General features: G+C 42.6%; 1 protein-coding gene across 2 annotated transcripts in view; it reads left to right on the top strand.

Annotated features, from left to right (window-relative positions):
- The first annotated feature begins 2,522 nt into the window (after window positions 1-2,522).
- LOC110528191 overlaps window positions 2,523-25,191 on the top strand; it is a 96,372-nt gene continuing 73,703 nt past the window's right edge. The window contains exons 1-21 of one of the 2 annotated variants that reach the window (XM_036983734.1): window positions 2,523-3,053; window positions 4,441-4,482; window positions 7,238-7,372; window positions 7,606-7,679; window positions 8,236-8,308; window positions 8,614-8,703; window positions 8,927-8,982; window positions 9,238-9,358; window positions 13,668-13,844; window positions 14,164-14,246; window positions 14,527-14,575; window positions 14,729-14,818; window positions 15,020-15,121; window positions 22,721-22,792; window positions 22,952-23,038; window positions 23,222-23,371; window positions 23,532-23,651; window positions 23,731-23,907; window positions 24,269-24,354; window positions 24,572-24,620; window positions 24,785-24,874. In XM_036983734.1, the coding sequence (XP_036839629.1) occupies window positions 2,703-3,053; window positions 4,441-4,482; window positions 7,238-7,372; window positions 7,606-7,679; window positions 8,236-8,308; window positions 8,614-8,703; window positions 8,927-8,982; window positions 9,238-9,358; window positions 13,668-13,844; window positions 14,164-14,246; window positions 14,527-14,575; window positions 14,729-14,818; window positions 15,020-15,121; window positions 22,721-22,792; window positions 22,952-23,038; window positions 23,222-23,371; window positions 23,532-23,651; window positions 23,731-23,907; window positions 24,269-24,354; window positions 24,572-24,620; window positions 24,785-24,874 (2,274 nt within the window). In that variant the 5' untranslated portion in view covers window positions 2,523-2,702. The remainder of the gene's footprint in view (window positions 3,054-4,440; window positions 4,483-7,237; window positions 7,373-7,605; window positions 7,680-8,235; window positions 8,309-8,613; window positions 8,704-8,926; window positions 8,983-9,237; window positions 9,359-13,667; window positions 13,845-14,163; window positions 14,247-14,526; window positions 14,576-14,728; window positions 14,819-15,019; window positions 15,122-22,720; window positions 22,793-22,951; window positions 23,039-23,221; window positions 23,372-23,531; window positions 23,652-23,730; window positions 23,908-24,268; window positions 24,355-24,571; window positions 24,621-24,784; window positions 24,875-25,191) is intronic. The other variant, XM_036983733.1, reaches the window with a different exon arrangement.

The following is a 25,191-nucleotide window of genomic DNA, read 5'->3' on the forward strand; positions in this document are numbered from 1 at the left end:
GTTGCGCAACTTTTTAGCTCAGCGATTCTAAACTGGTGGTTCACAACCCAAAGAGGTTTTGAATGGGTCGCTGGTGTCTGAGTAAACAAATATAGGTATACAGTGCATTCGGAATGTATTCAGACCCTTTTACTTTTTCCATATTTTGTTACGTCACAACCCTATTCTAAAATGTATAAAATAAAATGTTTTCCTCAATCTACACACAATGCCCCATAATGACAAAGCATAAAATCCAGAAAATCACATTGTAGGATTTTTAATGAATTTATTTGCAAATTATGGTGGAAAATAAGTATTTGGTCAATAACAAAAGTTTCTCAATACTTTGTTATACTTTGTTGGCAATGACAGAGGTCAAATATTTTCTGTAAGTCTTCACAAGATTTTCACACACTGTTGCTGGTATTTTGACCCATTCCTCCATGCAGATCTCCTCTAGAGCAGTGATGTTTTGGGGCTGTTGCTGGGCAACACGGATTTTCAACTCGCTCCAAAGATTTTCTATGGGGTTGAGATCTGGAGACTGGCTAGGCCACTCCAGGACCTTGAAATGCTTCTTACGAAGCCACTCCTTCGTTGCCCGGGCGGTGTGTTTGGGATCATTGTCATGCTGAAAGACCCAGCCACGTTTCATCTTCAATGCCCTTGCTGATGGAAGGAGGTTTTCAGTCAAAATCTCACAATACACGTCCCCATTCATTCTTTCCTTTACACGGATCAGTCGTCCTGGTCCCTTTGCAGAAAAACAGCCCCAAAGCATGATGTTTCCACCCCCATGCTTCACAGTAGATATGGTGTTCTTTGGATGCAACTCAGCATTCTTTGTCCTCCAAACACGACGAGTTGAGTTTTTACCAAAAAGTTACATTTTGGTTTCATCTGACCATATGACATTTTCCCAATCTTCTTCTGGATCATCCAAATGCTCTCTAGTAAACTTCAGACGGGCCTGGACATGTACTGGCTTAAGCAGGGGGACACGTCTGGCACTGCAGGATTTGAGTCCCTGGCGGCGTAGTGTGTTACTGATGGTAGGCTTTGTTACTTTGGTCCCAGCTCTCTGCAGGTCATTCACTAGGTCCCCCCGTGTGGTTCTAGGAGTTTTGCTCACCGTTCTTGTGATCATTTTGACCCCACGTGGTGAAATCTTGCGTGGAGCCCCAGATCGAGGGAGATTATCAGTGGTCTTGTATGTCTTCCATTTCCTAATAATTGCTCCCACAGTTGATTTCTTCAAACCAAGCTGCTTACCTATTGCAGATTCAGTCTTCCCAGCCTGGTACAGGTCTACAATTTTGTTTCTGGTGTCCTTTGACAGCTCTTTGGTCTTGGACATAGTGGAGTTTGGGGTGTGACTGTTTGAGGTTGTGGATACTGATAACAAGTTCAAACAGGTGCCATTAATACAGGTAACGAGTGGAGGACAGAGGAGCCTCTTAAAGAAGAAGTTACAGGTCTGTGAGAGCCAGAAATCTTGCTTGTTTGTAGATGACCAAATACTTATTTTCCACCATAATTTGCAAATAAATTCATAAAAAATCCTACAATGTGATTTTCTGGATTTCTTTTTTCATTTTGTCTGTCATAGTTGAAGTGTACCTATGATGAAAATTACCGGCCTCTCTCATCTTTTTAAGTGGGAGAACTTGCACAATTGGTGGCTGACTAAATACTTTTTTGCCCCACTGTACATAAGTATTCTGACCTTTTGCTATGAGACTTGAAATTGAGCTCCGGTGCATCCTGTTTCCATTGACCATCCTTGAGATGTTTTACAACCTGTGGTAGATTCTATTGATTGGACATGATTTGGAAAGGCACATACCTGTCTATATAATGTCCCACAGTTGACAGTGCATGTCAGAGCAAAAACCAAGCCATGAGGTTGAAGGAATTGTACATAGAACGCCGAGACAAGATTGTGTCGAGACGTAAATCGGAGGAAAGGTACCACAACTTTGAATGTCCCCAAGAACACAGAATGAATTGTTTGCCAACTACTATCTCCACATTAACCCACGTGTCAAACTCATTCCACGGAGGGCTGAGTGTCTGTGGGTTTTTGCTCTTGTACTTGATTGCGGAATTAAGGTCACTAATTAGTAAAGAACTCCCCACACGTAGGTATTTATTGAAAGCAGAAACCAAAAAACAGCAGTTTGACACCCCTGCCCTAAACCTAAAACCTTTAACCTAACTCCTAACCTTACCCTAACCCTTAGCCTAGCTAACATTAGCACTAGCCACCTAGCTAACGTTTTCAACAACACAGTTTGTGAATTCATAACATATTGCACGAATTGTTAAGCAATTTGTAACATATCATACAAATCGTAACATATCATTCAAAATGATTGATAGACATCCACACATTACTACATACCATACGAAATGAAATTTAGCATTGTAAATGGAGTGTGAGTCATTTACGTACAGAATAATACGACATGCTTTGAGACCAGGTTGCAAAGAAGAAAGGCAGACACGCGCATTCACGAATGAGTACACATATTTCGACTGCGGATTTTCTCTTCATGGGCTGGGCGTGTTTCGCTTCTGCTAACGGTATTGGCTAGATTCTAGAACAGTTGTACATACAGAGTTGTACAATAGATAGTCTCTGTTGGAAAGGAAGTAATGAAGAACTTGCACTAGCTAGACTACTTTTTCTGTGAGAATATTGATATAAAAAAACCACGATGCAAAATCCGGACTCGGGACAGGGAGAATCCACCAAGAATGCATCTGGGTCGGTCCATTCCGATAATAAAGCACCGAATAGCGGAGAAATGAAGCCACCGGGTTTTGACGCTGTATCGGTTCTTTGGACATTTGGCAAGTGCCTAGGTGCCTTGCTGCCCGTGTACCTTGCAGGATACTACCGGGTTAGCGCCAGTTTTTTGGTTTTCGGGCTTATGGTCTACACGGGATGGAGGCACTCGCGCGAGGCAAAAGAAGCTCGTCTGCGGTCCGCCATTCACCACTATGACAACGAGAAACAATATACATCCATGAACATTTTCAGAAGTAAAAAGGATCTCCCTGCTTGGGTAAGAAATGTGTGATAACGGTCTGTCACTCACTTCAATACGTTAACTTGGTTCACCAAGTGTTTCTGGATTTAAAGCCCCCTATCAGATGCCACAACACGACGTCCTCGATTCTATCCGGTTAGGCTAGTATGGTCCTAACCAGCCAGTCTTCCAAAATCTTCACACACAATGCCACACTAGGGTATGCACATGCATGGTTACAGAAAATAGCCTATCGCTGGACCAAAGAGATCGTCTAAAATGTATCCTAAACCATTGTTTGATATTTATTTTACCGTTATTTTACCAGGTAAGTTGACTGAGAACACATTCTCATTTACAGCAACAACCTGGGGAATAGTTACAGGGGAGAGGAGGGGGATGAATGAGCCAATTGTAAACTGGGGAGGATTAGGGGACCGTGATGGTATGAGGGACAGTTTGGTAATTTAGCCAGGACACCGGGGTTAACACCCCTACTCTTACGATAAGTGCCACGGGATCTTTAGTGATCACAGAGAGTCAAGACACCCGTTTAACGTGCAGAAAGGATGTAAATGATATAAAATATATAAATGATAACTGCGCTAATAGGATATAAAATAATTTGGAACATGGGTAGAACAATATTATTATACAGTTACTACATGTACATGACAAAATCTCTGGCTCAAACTGCAATTAATATTTGTGGGGCTGGTATACTGTATCCAAGCTACAGTAGCCGAGGCCATCATCCCCCCATGCAGCTAAGCTGAGTGGATAATTGATCTTTCTTCCCAAAAGGACCCAGTAAAGTAATGCTCTGAAGCTTGCAGACCATATTGATGCCGAGGTATAGATTAGAAAGGCCATTTGAGATGCATTGATTGAGGTGTGGTCTTTTGATGCGTTCTCTCTTTTTCTCTCTCACTCTCTCTCGCTATGTATGATTCCACCGCTTCCTCAGCTGCTTCTATATTAGGCCATTCTCGATATATCTTCTCTTGGGACTAAGGAGCGAGTGAGTCAGAGAGAATGCCTCTATTTCCAAATAACAGATAAGGGGAAGAAACGAGATATCCCAACTACTGGTCACAACATAACCTTTGGCAGAGAGTCTAGTCTGCTATGGGTGAAGAATGGTGTTTGAATGATTTACACTATAAGATAGTTTTGTTTAGTGGCAAAATAAGCCATTGAGATGGTGGTGTACTTCTTTCTCACCCCTACTTCCTGCCCTTTGGATGTTGACAGTTCCTTTTTCGCTGTAGCACAATTTACAACACACAACATCAGACAAACACACTGGGAAAAGCTAGTCAGATCAGATTACACTTTATAGTGCATATGCAAATGACTAGACAACTGCTGAATTCCTAAATCTGTTCTATATGTGAATGATTTATATTCTAATTCCTTACAGGTCAACTTTCCAGATGTGGAGAAGGTGGAGTGGCTCAATAAGGTACTACTATATCACCCCCTACTGTACTTTCCATCTGGCTCCCTCTGCTCACAGATGGCTGCCCTTTAGAGAGGATAAAGAGAAACCCTATGCATACTTCTCCCATTAAACACACAGTAAACACACATGCCTATCTCTGTCTCTGTGAGCTAGGTGCTGTGTTGATAGATGGTTGGTGGGGCATGGTAGCTGTCTGAGAGACTAGCGCTGCTGCTGTTACACTACCATGTTACAACATGGACACCCACTCCAGTAGCCTCGCCACTGTGTCTAGGCACCCGCAGCAATCTATCCTCTCCTGCAGCAGAGAGCAGGCAGCAGGCCCAGAGCCAGGCTACTCTGTCAACCTTTCCACATTAGTGCTGGTTGACTCACAGGAAATCCAATCAAATGGCAATATTTGTCCTCTCTTCCAGCCCTGAAAAACCAGGCTGTGTTGCTAAGAATAGACCTCCTCAGCCAAGACTGAAATGATTGTGTTCGCTACATTGGGAACACGAGGTCCGAGCGCCGCTATCTTTTGGACAAAGCAGAGATTTGAGTCGGGTTTGCTACAGGGACATCAGCAGACTCTACTGGCCTCTAGACACCAGAAACCCTTGCTGTTAGTGTTGTTGATGACTCATTCTTTAGATTTACATATGCAGCCTTCACCTTTGTGTTGAGATGTCTTGTGACATGCAATTGGAAAGGGAAAGGGGGATACCTAGTCAGTTGTATAACTGAATGCCTTCAACTGAAATGGGTCTTCCGCATTTAACCCAACCCCTCTGAATCAATTGAGACATCTCAAGACGTCTTGAGACACTTTTGAAGACGTCTTGTGACACAGCCTGTCAATCAAGACACTGAATTATGTCTTGAGACATTTTATGGCTGGGAAAAATAGTTTAACAGTTATCCAACTCGGAATTCCAAGTCAGAAACTCTGGCATCTTTCTCGAGATCCGACTTTGACGCTGAAGTCATGGTTTGACCCCCCCGCCCCTATTTCCCAGTTGTCTTGAAAGCACCATGACCAGCATATGCAGGTACATCAATCCAGTCAAATAAAAAAGCGAACTATTTGTAAATTATTGGAATTTATGCCCAGCTGTGCCTCGCAAATGCTACACCAACTGATCTATTTCATTACTGAAGCTTGAGTTTTGCAATATATACTTCCACAAAAATATAAACTCAACGTTTAAAGTGTTGGTCCCATGTTTCATGAGCTGAAATAAAAGATACCAGCAATTTTCCATATGCACAAAAAGCTTTTTTCTCTAAAATGTTGTGCACAAATTTGTTTACAATCCTGTTAGTAAGCATTTCTCCTTTGCCAAGATAATTCACCCACTTGACAGCTGTGGCATATCAAGAAGCTGATTAAACAGCATGATCATTACACAGGTGCACCTTGTGCTGGGGACAAAAGGCTACTCTAAAATGTGAAGTTTTGTCACACAACACAATACCACAACACAAGCCTTCCCCAACGTCGCTTTAGAGAATTTGGCAGTACATTCAACTAGCCTAATACCTTTGGCAGCGATTACAGCCTTGAGTCCTCTTGGGTATGACTCTACAAACTCGGCACACCTGTATTTGGGGAGTTTCTCTCAAGCTCCGTCAGGTTGGATGGGGAGCGTCGCTGCACAGCTATTTTCAGCTCTCTCCAGAGATGTTAGATCGGGTTCAAGTGCGGGCTCTGGCTGGGCAACTCGAGGACATTCAGAGACTTGTCCCGAAGACACTCCAACATAAAATGTCTCAAGACGTAGAACTATTTTCCATTACTGTCTTGAGAGATGTCTTGAAGACACAGATAAAATGTCTCAAGACATAATTCAGTGTCTTGAGAGACCGGCTGTATCTCAAGATGTCTTCAAAATGTGTCAGGTGGGTGGATTATCTTGGCAAAGGAGAAACGCTCACTAACAGGAATGTAAACAAATTTGTGCACAACATTTTAGAGAGAAAAGCTTTTTGTGCACATGGAAAATTGCTTTTATACAAACATGAAACCCCCCCTAGAATCTTACTGTCACGCCCTGACCTTAGATATCTCTGTTTTTCTATATATTTTGGTTAGGTCAGGGTGGGTACTAGTTTTTGTATGTCTAGGGTTTTTGTATGTCTATGTTGGCCTGATATTCCCAATCAGAGACAGCTGTTTATCGTTGTCTCTGATTGGGGTTCATATTTAGGTAGCCATTTTCCTCATTTGTGTTGTGGGTTATTGACTATGTTTAGTTGCCTGTCTGCACTAAGTTGTATCGCTTCACGGTTCATTTGTTGGTTTTGTTAAGTGTTTTCATTCATTAAAAGAGAATATACGCATACCACGCTGTGCCTTGGTTTCACTCATACGACGATCGTGACACTTACAGAGATCGAATGGGTTTCTATAGGAACCATATTATAAACAGTGGAGGCGGAACAAAAACATCTACAGCTATGAGTGGCCCAGAATCCTGAATATGTGTATCTATGCCTGTGCCATCATGGAAAAGACAGATGTCTGCATTGCAGGCTGAAACATGCATGTTGCCCTAGTTCTTATTTTCAGATTGTGTACGAGTATCCCTTTGAGATAGTTGTGCTTGTTCTTAAAATGTTAACTCCTAAGTAGCAGGTGGTAGAACAAGTCTATCTGTGTTTCCCTCAGAATGTTGTAATAACCTGATTTAGTATTGCTGAAAAGCAATTGCTTGGTGTGCATTACACAAACTATGACCATCATCCCTGCTCCTCTCCCTGTCCCCCACCTCAGATTCTGCAGCAGGTGTGGCCGTTTGTGGGTCAGTATCTGGAAAAGTTGCTGGTGGAGACTATCGCTCCCTCCATCCGTTCCTCCAGCACTCACCTCCAGACCCTCACCTTCACCAAGGTGGACTTTGGGGACAAGGTAACTTCTAAGATAAATTTCACCATTAAACACACTGCTTACAGGTCTCATCATACGGATACGCTGTGACACTGTTTAAACACAGCACAAGATTTTATTTCACTCTCACTGAAGTGAACTTCAGACATATTGGTCAATGACCTTTTATAATTTTTAAATGATAATTTGACAACGACTGTTATATTTAGTGTATATTATGTTATGTATGTAACTATGCTGTGTGTGTGTTGTAGGCCATGAAGGTTGTGGGTGTGAAAGCACACACAGAGAATGAGAGGGGACAAGTTCTGCTGGACGTGTACATCAGGTGACCTTCAACCCTTCCATGTTTGACTTTCCTCCAGGTGTCATGTTCGTCGTATTGATGAGACCAAGGCGCAGGGTGTTATGAATACATACTTCTTTTAATAAAGAAAGAACACTAAACAAACAAAATGAACATGATGCTATATAAACCGAGTGCTGATAGGCAACTACACATAGACAAATACCCACAAAACCAAAATGCAAACGGCAACCTAAATAGGATCCCCAATCAGAGACAACGATAAACAGCTGCCTCTGATTGGGAACCAATTCAGGCCACCATAGACCTACATTTACCTAGACATACCAAAACCCAATAGATATACAAAAACCCTAGACAAGCAAAAACACACATACCACCCTCGTCACACCCTGACCTAACCAAAATAATAAAGAAAACAAAGATAACTAAGGTCAGGGCATGACACCAGGCCTCAAAAGCACCATTCACTCTCTCTTCAAAATGAGATCTACTGGGTATTGAAGATCATATCCGTTATACAAGGACCCATTATTGATTGCAATGTGTTACAGTATCCTTCTCTTTTACCATGCAGCTATGTTGGAAACGTTGAGATTAATGTGGAGGTGAAGAGGTATTTCTGCAAAGCAGGAGTCAAGGGAATACAGGTATGTTTTATCTTCTCTAGTCTATGATGTGGCTGTGGGAGATTATCGAAAATAGGGAGAGAAAGAATGAATTGACAATGAAAAGGGAGAGGCATGAAGGGATGTTGTTCCCACTCTACAGTAAGATACCCGTAAGACTATAATTAACATGGTTTTAGTCATTTACAAATGCCATCTCTTTTTTTTATATATAAACAAATAATTCAGTCTATAAAGTACATATAAACCCTTTATAAACCCATTATAAACATTTTATTGTTGCCATTCATTTTATATTAATGTATCCATATTCCTGCCTCTTTCAGCTGCATGGGATGATGAGGGTGATTCTAGAGCCTCTGATTGGAGATGTCCCCATCGTGGGCGCGGTCACCATGTTCTTCATCCGCAGGCCGGTGGGTACCTGGGACAGTCCCTCTCTTTCCTCCACACCTACCATAAGTCTGTCCATCTCTCCCTTCCTATCCCCTTCCCCCCCAACACCACTATCGTCCACTCCCGGTTACTTGTCCATGCCTCCATTTGTTTACGTACTTCCCTTTCTCTTTGTATTGAAAGTCCTGAACCCCAACATTTGCTCCTCTGTTTTTCCCTCATCCCTTCACCCCTGTCCTGCAGAAACTGGACATCAACTGGACTGGATTGACCAACTTACTGGACATCCCTGGCCTGAAGTGAGTGAGGTTGACTCTGTCTGTTGTTAGTGTTCTGTAATTGGAGTCACTATGTAATGTGATGATAATTCACTTCATATAACACATAACACAAAACTATACTTCACTACATCACATGATACCATCAACACTGTGCTATGATGTGATATGCCACCTGACCAGGCTGTATAATGCTGTACTACTGTATTTACTGTATGTGTACTTCCGTATCTACTGTATATATGAAGTCGTGTGCTCGCTCTCTGTGTTTCTCAGCATCATGTCTGACACTATGATAATGGACGCCATCGCCTCCTTCCTGGTTCTGCCCAACCGCCTGACTGTTCCCCTGGTAGCAGACCTGCACGTTGCCCAGCTACGCTCTCCTCTGCCCAGGGTGAGACCACACACTCCACAAACACTCTCCAGAAACTTGTTACGAATGACAGAGTCATCCATGATTCACCAAACTATATTTTCAAAAAGGAAGAAAAATACTTTAAGCATATGTTTTAATTTCAGTGTCCTCCATTTCCACTATTTGAAGTTAATTGTACGTTCTTTTTTTATTTAATAGTGTAAAATTAACAGTTTTACAGAAAGACTAATGTATAAGGGCACAGGGCAAGACCCAGATGCAGACACGGGAAGCAGATGGTTCGAGTCCCTGATATTTGTTAGTATTCATGGGGCAGGCAAGAGAATGGTTGTGGACAGGCAAAAGATCATAACAAGGTCAGAGTCCAGGAGGTACAGAGTGGCAGGCAGCCTCGAGGTCAGGCAGGCAGGTTCAAAGTCAAGGCAGGCTTGGGTCAAAACTGTGAGGACTAGCAAAAAAACTGAGAAAAGGACAAAGCAGGCGCACGGACTAACACGCTGGTTGACTTGACAAAACAAAACAAACTGGCACAGACAGACAGAAAACTCAGGTATAAATACCCAGGGGATAATGGAGAAGATGTATGACACCTGCAGGGGGTGGAGGCGAGCACAAGGACAGGTGAAACAGATCAGGGTGTGACATAATGTGAAGGCCAAATTACAGAGGAACTTTTTGATGCAATTAATGCCTTAAACACCAGGGCTGGATGGCATACCAGTTGAGGTATATCAGACCTTTTTTGATATACTCAGAGGTCCGTTTTTAGCATGTTTTAAACACTCTTATAAAAATGTTTGATCATCAGATGCTCAGCAAGAAGGTCTAATTTCACTATTATTGAAACAGGACCCAGGTGGTAAATATAAAGATCCAGTCCACCTAAGACTGGAGTCCCCTTACACTTCAGTGTTGTGCTGAAAAAATTCTAGCAAAATGCAAAGCGCATTGAATAAAAAAGGTATTTTTCAGATATTATCATCCTAATCAGACAGTTTTTTTTACACGGACGATACATTGGAGATAATGTAAGACAAGTACTGGAAACAATAGAACACTATGAAAAATCAAGGAAACCAGGCCTGGTTATTCATAGCCGTTTTTTAAAAAGCTTTTAATAAAGTACGACTAGAATGTATATATAAATGTCTTGACTATTTTAATTTTGGAGAATCACTTATACAGTGGTATAGTAAACCCAGATGTAAAATAGTAAATAATGGCTACTCAGAAAGTATTAAACTGTCAAGAGAAGTAAAGCAAGGTTGTTCACTATCGGCATATCCTCCGACTTCCGACGCCGACAGAGAAGGCCGCCTCGCTTCGCGTTCCTAGGAAACTATGCAGTATTTTGTTTTTTTATGTGTTATTTCTTACAATGTTACCCCAGAAAATCGTAGGTTTTATTACATACAGTCGGGAAGAACAATTGGATATAAGAGCAACGTCAACTCACGAACATTACGATCAGGAATACGACTTTCCCGAAGCGGATCCTCTGTTTGGCCTACCACCCAGGACAATGGATCGGATCCCAGCCAGCGACCCAAAACAACGGCGCCGTAGAAGGGGCAGAAGGAGCGGTCTTCTGGTCAGGCTCCGTAGACAGGCGCATGGCACACCGCTCCCGAGCATACTACTCACCAATGTCCAGTCTCTTGACAACAAAGTAGACGAAATCCGAGCCAGGGTAGCATTCCAGAGAGACATCATAGACTGTAACGTTCTTTGTTTCAACAAAACATGGTTCACTTGAGACACGCTATCTGAGTCGGTACAGCCACCTGGTTTCTTCACGCATCGCGCCGACAGAAACAACCATCTCTCTGGTAAGAAGAAGGGCGGGGGTGTATGCCTAATGATTAACGAGACGTGGTGTGATCATAGCAACATACAGGAACTCAAGTCCTTTTGTTAACCTGACTTAGAATTCCTCACAATCAAATGCCGACCGCATTATCTACAAAGAGAATTCTCTTCGATCATAGTCGTGTATATTCCCCCCCCAACCAGACACATCGGCAGCCCTGAAAGAACTTCATTCGACTCTATGTAAACTGGAAACCACATATCCTGAGGCTGCATTTATTGTAGCTGGGGATTTTAACAAGGCTAATCTGAAAACGAGGCTCCCCAAATTCTATCAGCATAGCGATTGTGCTACCAGAGCTGGCAAAACCCTAGATGTGTTTACGGACATATTCAATCCCAGTCTGCTGTTCCCACATGCTTCAAGAGGGCCACCATTGTTCCTGTTCCCAAGAAAGCTAAGGTAACTGAGCTAAATGACTACCTCCCTGTAGCACTCACTTCCGTCATCATGAAGTGCTTTGAGAGACTAGTCAAGGACCATATCACCTCCACCCTACCTGAAACCCTAGACCCACTCCTATTTGCTTACCGCCCCAATAGGTCCACAGACGACGCAATCGCCATCACACTGCACACTGCCCTAACCCATCTGGACAAGAGGAATACCTATGTAAGAATGCTATTCATCGATTACAGCTCAGCATTTAACACCATAGTACCCTTCAAACTCGTCATTAAGCTCGAGACCCTGGGTCTCGACCGCACCCTGTGCAACTGGGTCCTGGACTTCCTGACGGGCCGCCCCCAGGTGGTGAGGGTAGGTAACAACATTTCCACCCCGCTGATCCTCAACACTGGGTCCCCACAAGGGTGCGTTCTCAGCCCTCTCCTGTACTCACTGTTCACCCACGACTGCGTGGCCATGCACGCCTCCAACTCAATCATCAAGTTTGCAGACGACACTACAGTTGTAGGCTTGATTACCAACAACTACAGGGAGGAGGTGAGGGCCCTCGGAGTGTTGTGTCAGGAAAATAACCTCACACTCAATGTAAACAAAACAAAGGAGATGATCGTGGACTTCAAGAAACAGCAGAGGGAGCAGCCCCACATCTACATTGACGGGACAGTAGTGGAGAGGGTTGTAAGTTTTAAGTTCCTCGGCGTACACATCACGGACAAACTGAAATGGTCCACCCACACAGAGAGTGTGGTGAAGAAGACGCAGCAGCGCCTCTTCAACCTCAGGAGGCTGAAGAAATTTGGCTTGTCACCAAAAACACTCACAAACTTTTACAGATGCACGGCAACTTCTCCGCCCACAACCGTAAGGCTCTCCAGAGGGTAGTGAGGTCTGCACAACGCATCACCGAGTGCAAACTACCTGCCCTCCAGGACACCTACACCACCTGATGTCACAGGAAGGCTAAAAAGATAATCAAGGACAACAACCACCCGAGCCACTGCCTGTTCACCCCGCTATCATCCAGAAGGCGAGGTCAGTACAGGTGCATCAAAGCAGGGACCGAGAGACTGAAAAACAGCTTCTTTCTCAAGGCCATCAGAATGTTAAACAGCCATCACCAACATTGAGTGGCTGCTGCCAACATACTGACTCAACTCTAGCCACGTTAATAATGGAAAAATGTATGTAATCAATTTAGCACTAGCCACTTTAAACAATGGCACTTTAGATAATGTTTTCATACCCTACATTACTCATCTCATGTATATACTGTACTCTATACCATCTACTGCATCTTGCCTATGCCGTTCGGGCATCACTCATTCATATATTTTTATGTACATATTCATATTCATTCCTTTACTCTTGTGTGTATAAGGTAGTTGTTGTGGAATTGTTAGATTATATTACTTGTTAGATATTACTGCATGGTCGCAACTAGAAGCACAAGCATTTCGCCACACTCGCATTAACATCTGCTAACCATGTGTATGTGACAAATACATTTGATTTGATTTTTATTTATTGTGGCCATCGAAATGTTAGCTATTAAAATCAGGTCCAACAATAATATCAAGGGGCTAGAAATCCAAGGCTTAAAAACAAAGGTATCGTTGTATGCCCGACATCTGGTGCAATGATGCAAACAATTACTTTGATAGAACCCACAATCTACAGTATCTGCAATATTAAAGCTGATCTACCCCCTAGAAATATATCTACATATTTTTTAAACTCTCCACAAAAACACTCCACAAACACTCCTTAAACACACACATTTACTCAGACCACAGACTCTATGTATCTTATCTGAGCGTACTGTCAACCTCCTTGATAAATGAACTCTGACCCAGAGTTATTCAGACATTACACATAATAGAGCTTATACCAGTATCAATCCTCTCACTGTCCCTCCCTCACTCACTCACTCACTCACTCACTCACTCACTCACTCACTCACTCACTCACTCACTCCCTCCCCATGAAATACTCCATTGCACCCTCTCTCTCTGAATCCCCTCTCACTCTCTCTTTCTCTCTCTCTCTTAGGGTGTGGTACGTATCCACCTCTTGGAGGCTGATGACCTGCCAGCTAAGGACAACTACATGAAGGGAGTGATAGCGGGGTTGTCTGACCCATATGCTCTGTGTAGGGTGGGGCCTCAGACTTTCACCTCCCACGTTGTGGACAACACTGTCTGTCCCAAGTGGGGAGAGATGTATGAGGTGAGGGGGCCAGGAACCGGAGGATTGTAAAATCACTCATTCCTCTTTCATTGAATGTCACTGCCACATATTAGTGTTGCATTTACTGTTGGAAAATAGCATGATTTCCATACCTTTATTTAGGCAGATAATGCATTACTTGGTAGAGAATGCATTGGTCCGGTAACGGAGTTGGGATTCCCCTATATGTGTGTGTCTATTAAGTGAAATCCACTGCCAACTGAGTAATCATATACAGTACACAGCCACATTGTCTCCTCATTCATGTCCTGTGTTTGGTCCTCATGGTGTTGTGTATGTCCATGTGTGTGTGTGTCAGGTCATAGTCCATGAAGTACCAGGTCAGGAGCTGGAGGTGGAGGTTTTTGACAAAGACCCAGACAATGATGACTTTCTGGGGAGGTAGCTACATCTCTCTGCCTGCCTGCCTGTCCATGGGTTTCTGTGTGCCGCACTGCCACTTTTTTACTGACTCCCCTGACCTTTCACCTCTCATAGTCCTACCACTGAGTCAAAAGAAGAAGGATATAAAGTCTCCTAGTGTTTTAAATGTAGTGTTATCCTCTTGTCCTTAAAAACTACTGGTTCTCCTTTCCTTTTTTTTCCTCCATCGTCTTGATTTCTCTCTGTTTTTGTTTATTTCTCTATTTGTCTCTCTCCCTCTTTTTCCATTTTCCTCCAGAACCAAGATAGATTTGGGTATCGTGAAGAAGTCCAAAGTTGTTGATGAAGTGAGTTATTTGTATTATTGAATGTCTGATAAAGTTAGACATTTAACAAGATAACAATTTAACAAGATGACTCACAACCCATTTAGAAGTAATGTCTATGCTTTCCCCATTACATTATCACCACAATCTGTATATTTATGCTTTGTTTCTCAGTGGTTCACCCTGAAAGAAACCAAGTCAGGACGTGTCCATTTCAGACTGGAGTGGTTGGTCTTGTTGCCCAATACGGAGCGACTGGAACAGGTCTGCATCCATATCCTCCCTATCGTAAAATTCCTCCCGCAGTCAATGTGAAAGGAATATGATGCTCAGGCTGTCTTGTATGGTTCAACTTTGTGGTGACTGTGTACACTGGCAGTGAGCCCGTAGTGAAGGAATGTGCAGATTGAACATTGCTTAGAGCTGAGTGCCTCTTCCCTTCTCCCCTCTCCACTCCTCCCCCAGGTTCTTCAGAGGAACGAGAGCATGACGGTGTCCAGTAAGACTTCTGACCCCCCCTCGGCAGCTATCTTGGCAGTGTATCTGGACAAGGCTGAAGCCCTTCCTGTGAGTCACCACACCTCATCAACCTCTCCCCCCTCCTCTCTCAGCCCAAAGCTACTTCCTGTCTGTGGCTTTGCTAGGGTACAGCTGTAACTGTCGTTAGGGTTCTTGTTACAGAGTTGTTCCCTGCCATCTGCCCTTGTTCACTTCCCATCACTGAGCTGAGATCATTGGATAGGTGTAAGGAATATCTCCACCTAGCTTTCAGGTAGGCTAGGTGGAGTTTCTGCCATGTTGCTTTCACGTACCCAGTCCTATTTGATCTGTTAAGGGGAGTGAATGGCAGGTGAGGGGCGAGAACAACAGCCATAGTGGTGGTGTGTTCAGCTTTAGACTTCCTGAAACTGTTTGCACACAGCTCTGTTGTTTCCTCTGTGCGTCAGGACGGTTTTGATTTCTATACTGTTTTTCGGGGGTTGCCATGCAACATCTATGGCAGTGGTTACCAATCCTAGCTCTATAGCACTACAGAGTGTGCAGGCTTTTGTTACAAACCAAATTAAATCATATCAAACTTTATTTGCCATATGTGCCGAATACAACAAGTGCAGACTTTACTGTGAAATGCTAACTTACAAGCCCTTAACCAACAGTGCATTTCAAGAAGATGAAAGTAGGCTTAAATTAAAAGTAATAATAAAAAGTAACACAATAAGAATAACAATAACGAGGCTATATACAGGGGGCACCGGTACCGAGTCAGTGTGCAGGGGTACAGGCTAGTTGAGGTAATCTGTAGGTGGGGGCGAAGTGACAATGCATAGGTAACAAACAAACAGCGAGTAGCAGCAGTGTACAAAGGGGGGGGGGGGGGGTCAATGTAAATATTCCGGTGGCGATTTTATGAATTGTTCAGCAGTCTTATGGCTTGGGGGTGGAAGCTGTTGAGGAGCCTTTTGCTACTAGACTTGGCCATCCGGTACAGCTTGCTGTGCAGTAGCAGTGAAAACAATCTAACTTGGGTGACTGGAGTCTCTGACAATTTTATGGGCTTTCCTCTGACACCGCCTATTATATAGGTCCTGGATGGCAGGAAGCTTGGCCCCAGTGAGGTACTGGGCCGTTCGCACTACCCTCTGTAGCGCCTTATGGTCAGATTCCGAGCAGTTGCCATACCAGGTGGTGATGCATCTGGTCAGTATGTTCTTGATGGTGCAGCTGTAGAACCTTTTGAGGATCTGGGGGAGCCATGCCAAATCTTTTCAGTCTCCTGAGGGGGGGAAAGGTTTTGTCATGCCCTCTTCACAACTGTCTTAATATGTTTGGACCATGATAGTTTGTTGGTGATGTGGACACCAAGGAACTTGAAACTCTCGACCGCTCCACTTCAGCCCCGTCGATGTTAATGGGGGCATGTTCGGCCCGCCTTTCCCTGTAGTCCATGATCAGCTCCTTTGTCTTGCTCACATTGAGGGAGAGAGAGGTTGTTGTCCTGGCACCACACTGCCAGTTCTCTGACCTCCCTATAGGCCTTCTCATTTTTGTCAGTGATCAGCCCTACCACTGTTGTGTCGTCAGCAAACTTAATGATGGTGTTGGAGTCGTGTTTGGCCACGCAGTCGTGGGTGAACAGGGAATACAGGAGGGGACTAAGTACACTCCCCTGAGGGGCCCCAGTGTTAATGATCAGCATGGCAGACATGTTGTTGCCTACTCTTACCACCTGGGGTCGGCCCGTCAGGAAGTCCAGGATCCAGTTGCAGAGGGAGGTGTTTAGTCCCAGAGTCCTTAGCTTAGTGATGAGCTTCGTGGGCACTATGGTGTTGAACACTGAGCTGTAGTCAATGAACAGCATTCTCACATAGGTGTTCCTTTTGTCCAGGTGAGAAATAGCGGTGTGGAGTGCGATTGAGATTGCGTCATCTGTGGATCTTTTGGGGCGGTATGCGAATTGGAGTGGGTCTAGGGTGTCCGGGAGGATGCTGTTGATGTGAACCATGACCAGCCTTTCATAGCACTTCATGGCTACCGACGTGAGTGCCACATAGTCATTTAGGCAGGTTACCTTCACTTCCTTGGGCACAGGGACTATGGTGGTCTGCTTGAAACATGTAGGTATTACAGACTCGTTCAGAAACTCGTTACTGAAGACGGAGTCATCTATGATTCTCCGAATGATATTTTAAAAGAGGAAGCTAATTACAGTGCCTTGCGAAAGTATTCGGCCCCCTTGAACTTTGCGACCTTTTGCCACATTTCAGGCTTCAAACATAAAGATATAAAACTGTATTTTTTTGTGAAGAATCAACAACAAATGGGACACAATCATGAACTGGAACGACATTTATTGGATATTTCAAACTTTTTTAACAAATCAAAAACTGAAAAATTGGGCGTGCAAAATTATTCAGCCCCTTTACTTTCAGTGCAGCAAACTCTCTCCAGAAGTTCAGTGAGGATCTCTGAATGATCCAATGTTGACCTAAAAGACTAATGATGATAAATACAATCCACCTGTGTGTAATCAAGTCTCCGTATAAATGCACCTGCACTGTGATAGTCTCAGAGGTCCGTTAAAAGCGCAGAGAGCATCATGAAGAACAAGGAACACACCAGGCAGGTCCGAGATACTGTTGTGAAGAAGTTTAAAGCCGGATTTGGATACAAAAAGATTTCCCAAGCTTTAAACATCCCAAGGAGCACTGTGCAAGCGATAATATTGAAATGGAAGGAGTATCAGACCACTGCAAATCTACCAAGACCTGTCCGTCCCTCTAAACTTTCAGCTCATACAAGGAGAAGACTGATCAGAGATGCAGCCAAGAGGCCCATGATCACTCTGGATGAACTGCAGAGATCTACAGCTGAGGTGGGAGACTCTGTCCATAGGACAACAATCAGTCGTATATTGCACAAATCTGGCCTTTATGGAAGAGTGGGAAGAAGAAAGCCATTTCTTAAAGATATCCATAAAAAGTGTTGTTTAAAGTTTGCCACAAGCCACCTGGGAGACACACCAAACATGTGGAAGAAGGTGCTCTGGTCAGATGAAACCAAAATTGAACTTTTTGGCAACAATGCAAAACGTTATGTTTGGCGTAAAAGCAACACAGCTGAACACACCATCCCCACTGTCAAACATGGTGGTGGCAGCATCATGGTTTGGGCCTGCTTTTCTTCAGCAGGGACAGGGAAGATGGTTAAAATTGATGGGAAGATGGAAGGAGCCAAATACAGGACCATTCTGGAAGAAAACCTGATGGAGTCTGCAAAAGACCTGAGACTGGGACAGAGATTTGTCTTCCAACAAGACAATGATCCAAAACATAAAGCAAAATCTACAATGGAATGGTTCAAAAATAAACATATCCAGGTGTTAGAATGGCCAAGTCAAAGTCCAGACCTGAATCCAATCGAGAATCTGTGGAAAGAACTGAAAACTGCTGTTCACAAATGCTCTCCATCCAACCTCACTGAGCTCGAGCTGTTTTGCAAGGAGGAATGGGAAAAAATGTCAGTCTCTCGATGTGCAAAACTGATAGAGACATACACCAAGCGACTTACAGCTGTAATCGCAGCAAAAGGTGGCGCTACAAAGTATTAACTTAAGGGGGCTGAATAATTTTGCACGCCCAATTTTTCAGTTTTTGATTTGTTAAAAAGGTTTGAAATATCCAATAAATGTTGTTCCACTTCATGATTGTGTCCCACTTGTTGTTGATTCTTCACAAAAAAATACAGTTTTATATCTTTATGTTGGAAGCCTGAAATGTGGCAAAAGGTCGCAAAGTTCAAGGGGGCCGAATACTTTCGCAAGGCACTGTATATCAGGCAAGGAATTCTTTCCAAATAATAAAAAAAAATTGAAAATTAACAAATGTACAGAAAGATCAGTGCGAAGGCCAAATTACAGAGGAAGAACTTTGAGGCTATTAAATCTGTTCAGTCTGAACAGATTTACTGGTAGTTTTTTTTATATACTAAAAGCTCCATTGTTAGATTGTTATAACATCTCCTATAGAAATGGGAGTCTGTCAGGTACTCAGCAGGAAGGTCTGATTTCTCTATTATTAAAACAAGACCCAGATGGCAAATATAAAGACCCAGTCTATCTAAAAAAACAGCAGGCCCCTTACACTTCAATGCTGTGATGCAAAAATACTGGCAAAATGTATAGCACTCAGAATTAAAAGGGTTTTACCAGGTATTGTTCATCTGGATCAGACAGGTTTTTTACATGGACGATACATTGGAGATAATATACGACAAGTACTAGAAATAATAGAACATCATGAAACATCTAAGAAGCCAGGAATGGTATTTATAGCCGATTTTGAAAAGTCATTTGATAAAGTAAGACTGGATAAAAAAAAAAATGCCTGGATTTTTTCAATTTTGGTAATTCTCTTATAAAAATGGGTAAAAATAATGTATAGCAACCCTAGGTGTAAAATAGTAAATAACGGCTACTTCTCAGAGAGTTTTGAATTGTCAAGAGGAGTTAAATAAGGGTGTCCACTGTCACCATATCTATTCGTTATGGCCATCGAAATGCTAGCTATTAAAATCAGATCCAATAACAACATTAGAGGATTAGAAATCCAAGGCTGAAAAACAAACGAGTGGAGGACAGAGGAGCCTCTTAAAGAAGAAGTTACAGGTCTGTGAGAGCCAGAAATCTTGCTTGTTTGTAGGTGACCAAATACTTATTTTCCACCATAATTTGCAAATAAATTCATAAAAAATCCTACAATGTGATTTTCTGGATTTTTTTCCCTCATTTTGTCTGTCATAGTTGAAGTGTACCTATGATGAAAATTACTGGCCTCTCTCATCTTTTTAAGTGGGAGAACTTGCACAATTGGTGGCTGACTAAATACTTTTTTGCCCCACTGTATAAAACAACGCAAGATTCAAGACTTCGTGCTTTTCAACTAAAATTATTATATAGAATTCTTGCCACCAAGAAAATTTTGAATATTTGGGGCATAAAATCATCGAAGCTCTGCAGATTTTGATGTGAGGATACAGAATCAATATACTATTTATTTTGGTATTGCCCTCAGGTAGCCTGTTTCTGGTCTCAGATTCAGAAATGGCTGAAAATGCATAGCATTGATTTAAAATTGACCCTAGAAATAGTACTGTTAGGAGATCTGGAGAGACCGGGTCAGTCAATTACTAATATACTAATACTCTCAGTAAAAGTATTTAACTTCAACATGCAATCTGTAGATTTGATTAGATAGATTGAAATTGTACATTAAACATCATAGCATAGTTGAAAGATATGTGTTGCGTAGAAACACGAAGTGGGTGGCCAGCAGAGATAGATGGGATGGGCTGAGGGAAGCTGAGGGTTGGGTGGAGTTGCTGTGTGTGAGAGAGAATGATGGTCAAAAGATAAAGGGGAAAGAAGTCAAAATAAAACATAATGGAAGTACATTTGAATGACACTAAGTCATGGTGTTTTTACAACTAATGCCGGGTTTGCCTGAGGCTGATGCCGTGCAGGTGTTTGTACACATGCATATACACACACTCTCATTCAAATAAAAATATACAAGAACACACACATACATGTAGTAGTGCCAGACATGCATACAAATATATAAAGTAGGCATTGCTGTTATGATTTCAGTTGTTCTTGATGTCCTTTGTTTTAAATGTATTATTTATTTTGTTATTTTTTTGCATTGTTGTTTGTTCTTCTGTCTTTTCCTTTTTTTAAATCTTTAGTTCATTCTCTTGGTTGTTGGTGCATTGGGGGGTTCTTGGGGGTGGGGAATGGAATTCATTGTTTAAAAAAAAAATCATTCTGGGAGGGAACTGTGGGAGGGGTCTCGAATGGTTGAGGGACAGCTATTGGGGGGATCTTGGAGGGTTCTGGTTTCACAAAATTGTGATCATGAAAAAGGAAACTATGACATAGGGGTTGAAAATGTCAGTGAAGACACTTGACAGTTGGTCCGTGCATGCTTTGAGTACACGTCCTGGTAATCCATCTGGCCCAGCGGCTTTGTGAATGTTGACCTGTTTAAAGGTTTTGTTCACATCGGCTACCGAGAGCGTTATCACACAGTTATCCAGAACAGCCGTTGCTCTTGTGCATGCTTCAGTGTTATTTGCCTCGAAGCGAGCATAAAAGGCATTTAGCTCGTCTTGTATGCTCGCGTCACTGGGCAACTCGCGTCTGGGTTTCCCTTTATAGTCCGTAATAGTTTTCAAGCCATGCCACATCCGACGAGCGTCAGTGCCGGTGTAGTATGTTACAATCTTAATCCTGTATTGACGCTTTGCTTGTTTGATGGTTCGTCTGAGGGCATAGCAGAATTTCTCATAAGAATTTCTTATTCCCCTCATGGGGGAATAAGGGGGGGGGGGGGGGGGATAGGGGGGACATCTTCCCTCTTTCTTTCTACGTGTCCTTGTTTTGTATGTCGTGTGTTGTATTATTTGTTCTGCAACCAGAACTCTGGGTCTTGTTGTTCCTGTATGCTCTTTTATGTTTAGATAAGAATTGTATACCTGTCTTGTATACCTATACACCATTCTTGTGTGTGTTTAATAAAAAATATTTGAAACAAAAACTGACTATCCTACCGATCCTCGACTTCGACGATGTCATCTACAAAATAGCTTCCAATACTCTACTCAGCAAATTGGATGTAGTCAATCACAGTGCCATCCGTTTTGTTACCAAAGTGCCTTATACCACCCACCACTGCGACCTGTATGCTCTAGTCGGCTGGCCCTCGCTACATATTCTTCGCCAGACCCACTGGCTCCAGGTCATCTATAAGTCTTTGCTAGGTAAAGCTCCGCCTTATCTCAGCTCACTGGTCACGATAACAACACTCACCCGTAGCACACGCAGGTATATCTCACTGGTCATCCCAAAGCCAACACCGCCTTTGGCCGCCTTTCCTTCCAGTTCTCTGCTGCCAGTGACTGGAACGAACTGCAAAAATTGCTGAAGCTAGAGACTTACATTTCCCTCACTAACTTTAAACATCAGCTATCTGAGCAGCTAACCAATCGCTGCAGCTGTACATAGTCCATCTGTAAATAGCCCACCCAATCTACCTACCTCATCCCCATATTGTTTTTATTTACTTTGCTGCTCTTTTGCACACCAGTATCACTACTTACACACCATCATCTGCTCATCATCATCTGCTCCTCTATCACTCCAGTGTTATCTGCTAAATTGTAATTACTTTGCTACTATGGCCTATTTATTGCCATACCTCCTCACGCCATTTGCACACACTGTATATAGACTTTCTTTTTTTCTATTGTGTTATTGACTGTACGCTTGTTTATTCCATGTGTAACTCTGTGTTGTTGTTTCTGATGCACTGCTTTGCTTTATCTTGGCCAGGTCGCTGTTGTAAATGTTCTCAACTAGCTTACCTGGTTAAATAAAGGTTAAATAAAAAATAAAATAAAATGCTGTGTTTATATAAGGGAATTGAAGTAATTGAACCGAAGTCAGTCAAGTCATTTTTTTTAATAACTGGAAAAAAAATGAAATGTTGGTTAATCGTGCCACACTAATTGGTTGTGTTAGCGCTGGGCCGGAACAAGTGTAGTGTTGTCAATGTTGGTTGTTTGTGTTTGCCTTATATTTCAACGTGTGTTTCTATGTTTGTGTTTTAGATGAAGAAGGGCAATAAAGAACCTAGTCCCATGGTGCAGTTGTCTGTACAGGACATCACTCGAGAGAGCAGGGTAAGACTACCAGAGCAGTGACTTACTTGACTTATTCCATTCAGCTCCTATAGTGGAGAAAATGACCAAACAGTGCTACCACAGTAGTAGACTATCTTTGCTTTGAAGTCAAACTCCCTCCTATTTCACTCTCTCAATTTTCCTTCACGCTGCTTTTAGACCTGTTGGACGACCATCAACCCAAAATGGGAGGATGCCTTCACCTTCTTTATCCCAGATCCACACAAGCAGTCAATAGACATTCAGGTACCTTGACATTCTAACTCCATTGGATAACATGTTCTGCACCCATTTGTCATCTTGTTCATTTAATGAATGCTGCATTTGTCTGTTTTTTTCCACATAGCATTCTGTTCAATGACCACAGTCTCTTTTCTCTGTGTGTATTCTTCACTCAACATTCTCACTATCCTCCCATGTTTGTCTCAGGTGAAGGACAATGACCGGATACAGACTCTAGGTAGTCTGTCCATCCCACTGTCCCGCCTGCTGTCGGGCCCCAACCTGTCTCTGGACCAATGGTTCCAGCTAGACAAATCTGGCCCTGCCAGCCGCATCTACATCAACACTGTACTCAGGGTAAGGACTGGTGCCTCCTCTCAATCCCAACCTACAGGTTGATGCACATCTAAAAACAAATTGCTCAGTTTGGCCTGTGTATTGTATTATTCTATCTATCTCATTATTTTTCTTTCTTTTTTTTTTCTCTCTCTTTCTCTCTTTCTTTCTTTCTTTTCAGGTGTTATGGTTAGATGAGGAAAACATCCCCACTTCCTCTACAGAAGCAGCCAACCTAGCAGCAGGTCTCTCAAAGATACGCCCCCAACAGACCTCCCCAGACCCCAGCTTTGCCACAGAGGTAAATAATGCCATGTTTATGAGATAGCAATGTTGAAGAATGTGAGTCTGTGATGAAGTAAAGTGTTTTGTTGTTTTAGGGGGTGCTGAGAATCCACCTTCTAGAGGGCCAAAATCTGGTCCCCAAGGACAACATGGTGGGGGGCATGGTGAAGGGCAAGAGTGACCCCTATGTCAAGATCAACATTGGGGGTGAGACCTTTGAAAGCCGGGTCATCAATAGGAACCTCAACCCCACCTGGAACGAGATGTATGAGGTAGGATATTACATAGTGGCCATGATTTTATTTGGTCGAGCCAATAAATCAAATCTTGTGAAATATAATCTTAATTTCAAATCAGATATTTTTAACAAAACAAATAAAGCCATTGTTCCAAACGGACACTCATGCCACTGTAGGGTAATAATGAGTCCAAGGAGGTCTCTGCACTTCAGTAAACAGTAGAACCATAGAATGAGTGCTCAACAACCAGGACAGCAGGCTTAAACTGAGGACTTGTCTATTATTTTGAGTAAAATATTAGGTGACCTAAAAATGTCAGGGTTTCCCTGTGTGTTTCCAGTGTTAGTATGTAGAATACTGCCCTTACTGAAGCTGTTGTTGTGTTGTCTCCCAGGTGGTTCTGACCACACTGCCTGGCCAGGAGCTGCATGTAGAGCTGTTTGATAAGGACATGGACATGAAGGATGACTTCATGGGAAGGTATGCAGGCTGTGACCCAATGGCATCCTAGTCTATATATAGTGCACTACTTTAGGGTGCCATTTGGGATGCAAACAGTCTCTGGGAATTAGATAGATTTCTATGGCAGGGACATGTAACTACTCCCATAGATTTATTTTTGCTCCATATTACATGTATTTGTACAGTAGCTGGCTCTCTAAGTAGTTTGTTCTCTGATAGTGATGTACTGTTACAGGTTGAAGATCAGTCTGAAGGATATCATCACCTCTCAATACACTGACCAGGTGAGATCTACCTGCCTGCATGGGAGTTGACATGGCTACATACTCAAATTTAAACAAACCAGTCACTGCACTGAATGTTGAACTTTACCATCCTATGTGAAAGCTTTTTAGTTACCCTGTTTCAATGGTAGGCTACACTGTGAGTTGTTGTCTCTCTTTTCTAGTGGTACACTCTGAATGATGTGAAGTCAGGTCGCCTTCACCTGGTACTGGAGTGGGTACCAACAGTATCACAACCAGACAGACTGGATCAGGTCAGTCCTATTCTTCCAGTTTTAAATTCATCCCCCAAATATTTTCAGTATTAAACAGTAGAGTAATATATCCTTATACACATACAGTGCATTCGGAAAGTATTCAGACCCTTTCCCTTGTTCAGTTTTTTTCTTTGTTACAGCCTTTTTGTAAAATTGATTTAATATTTGTTTTTGTTTTCATCAATCTACACACACTACCCCATAATGACAAAGGGAAAACAGGTTTTTAGACATTTTTGCTAAATAATGTGTGTAGATTGATGAGGGGAGAAAAAAACTATTTAATCAATTTTAGAATAAGGCTGTAACGTAAC

Source organism: Oncorhynchus mykiss, chromosome 7 (assembly GCF_013265735.2).
Source record: "Oncorhynchus mykiss isolate Arlee chromosome 7, USDA_OmykA_1.1, whole genome shotgun sequence".
Lineage (NCBI taxonomy): Eukaryota > Metazoa > Chordata > Actinopteri > Salmoniformes > Salmonidae > Oncorhynchus > Oncorhynchus mykiss.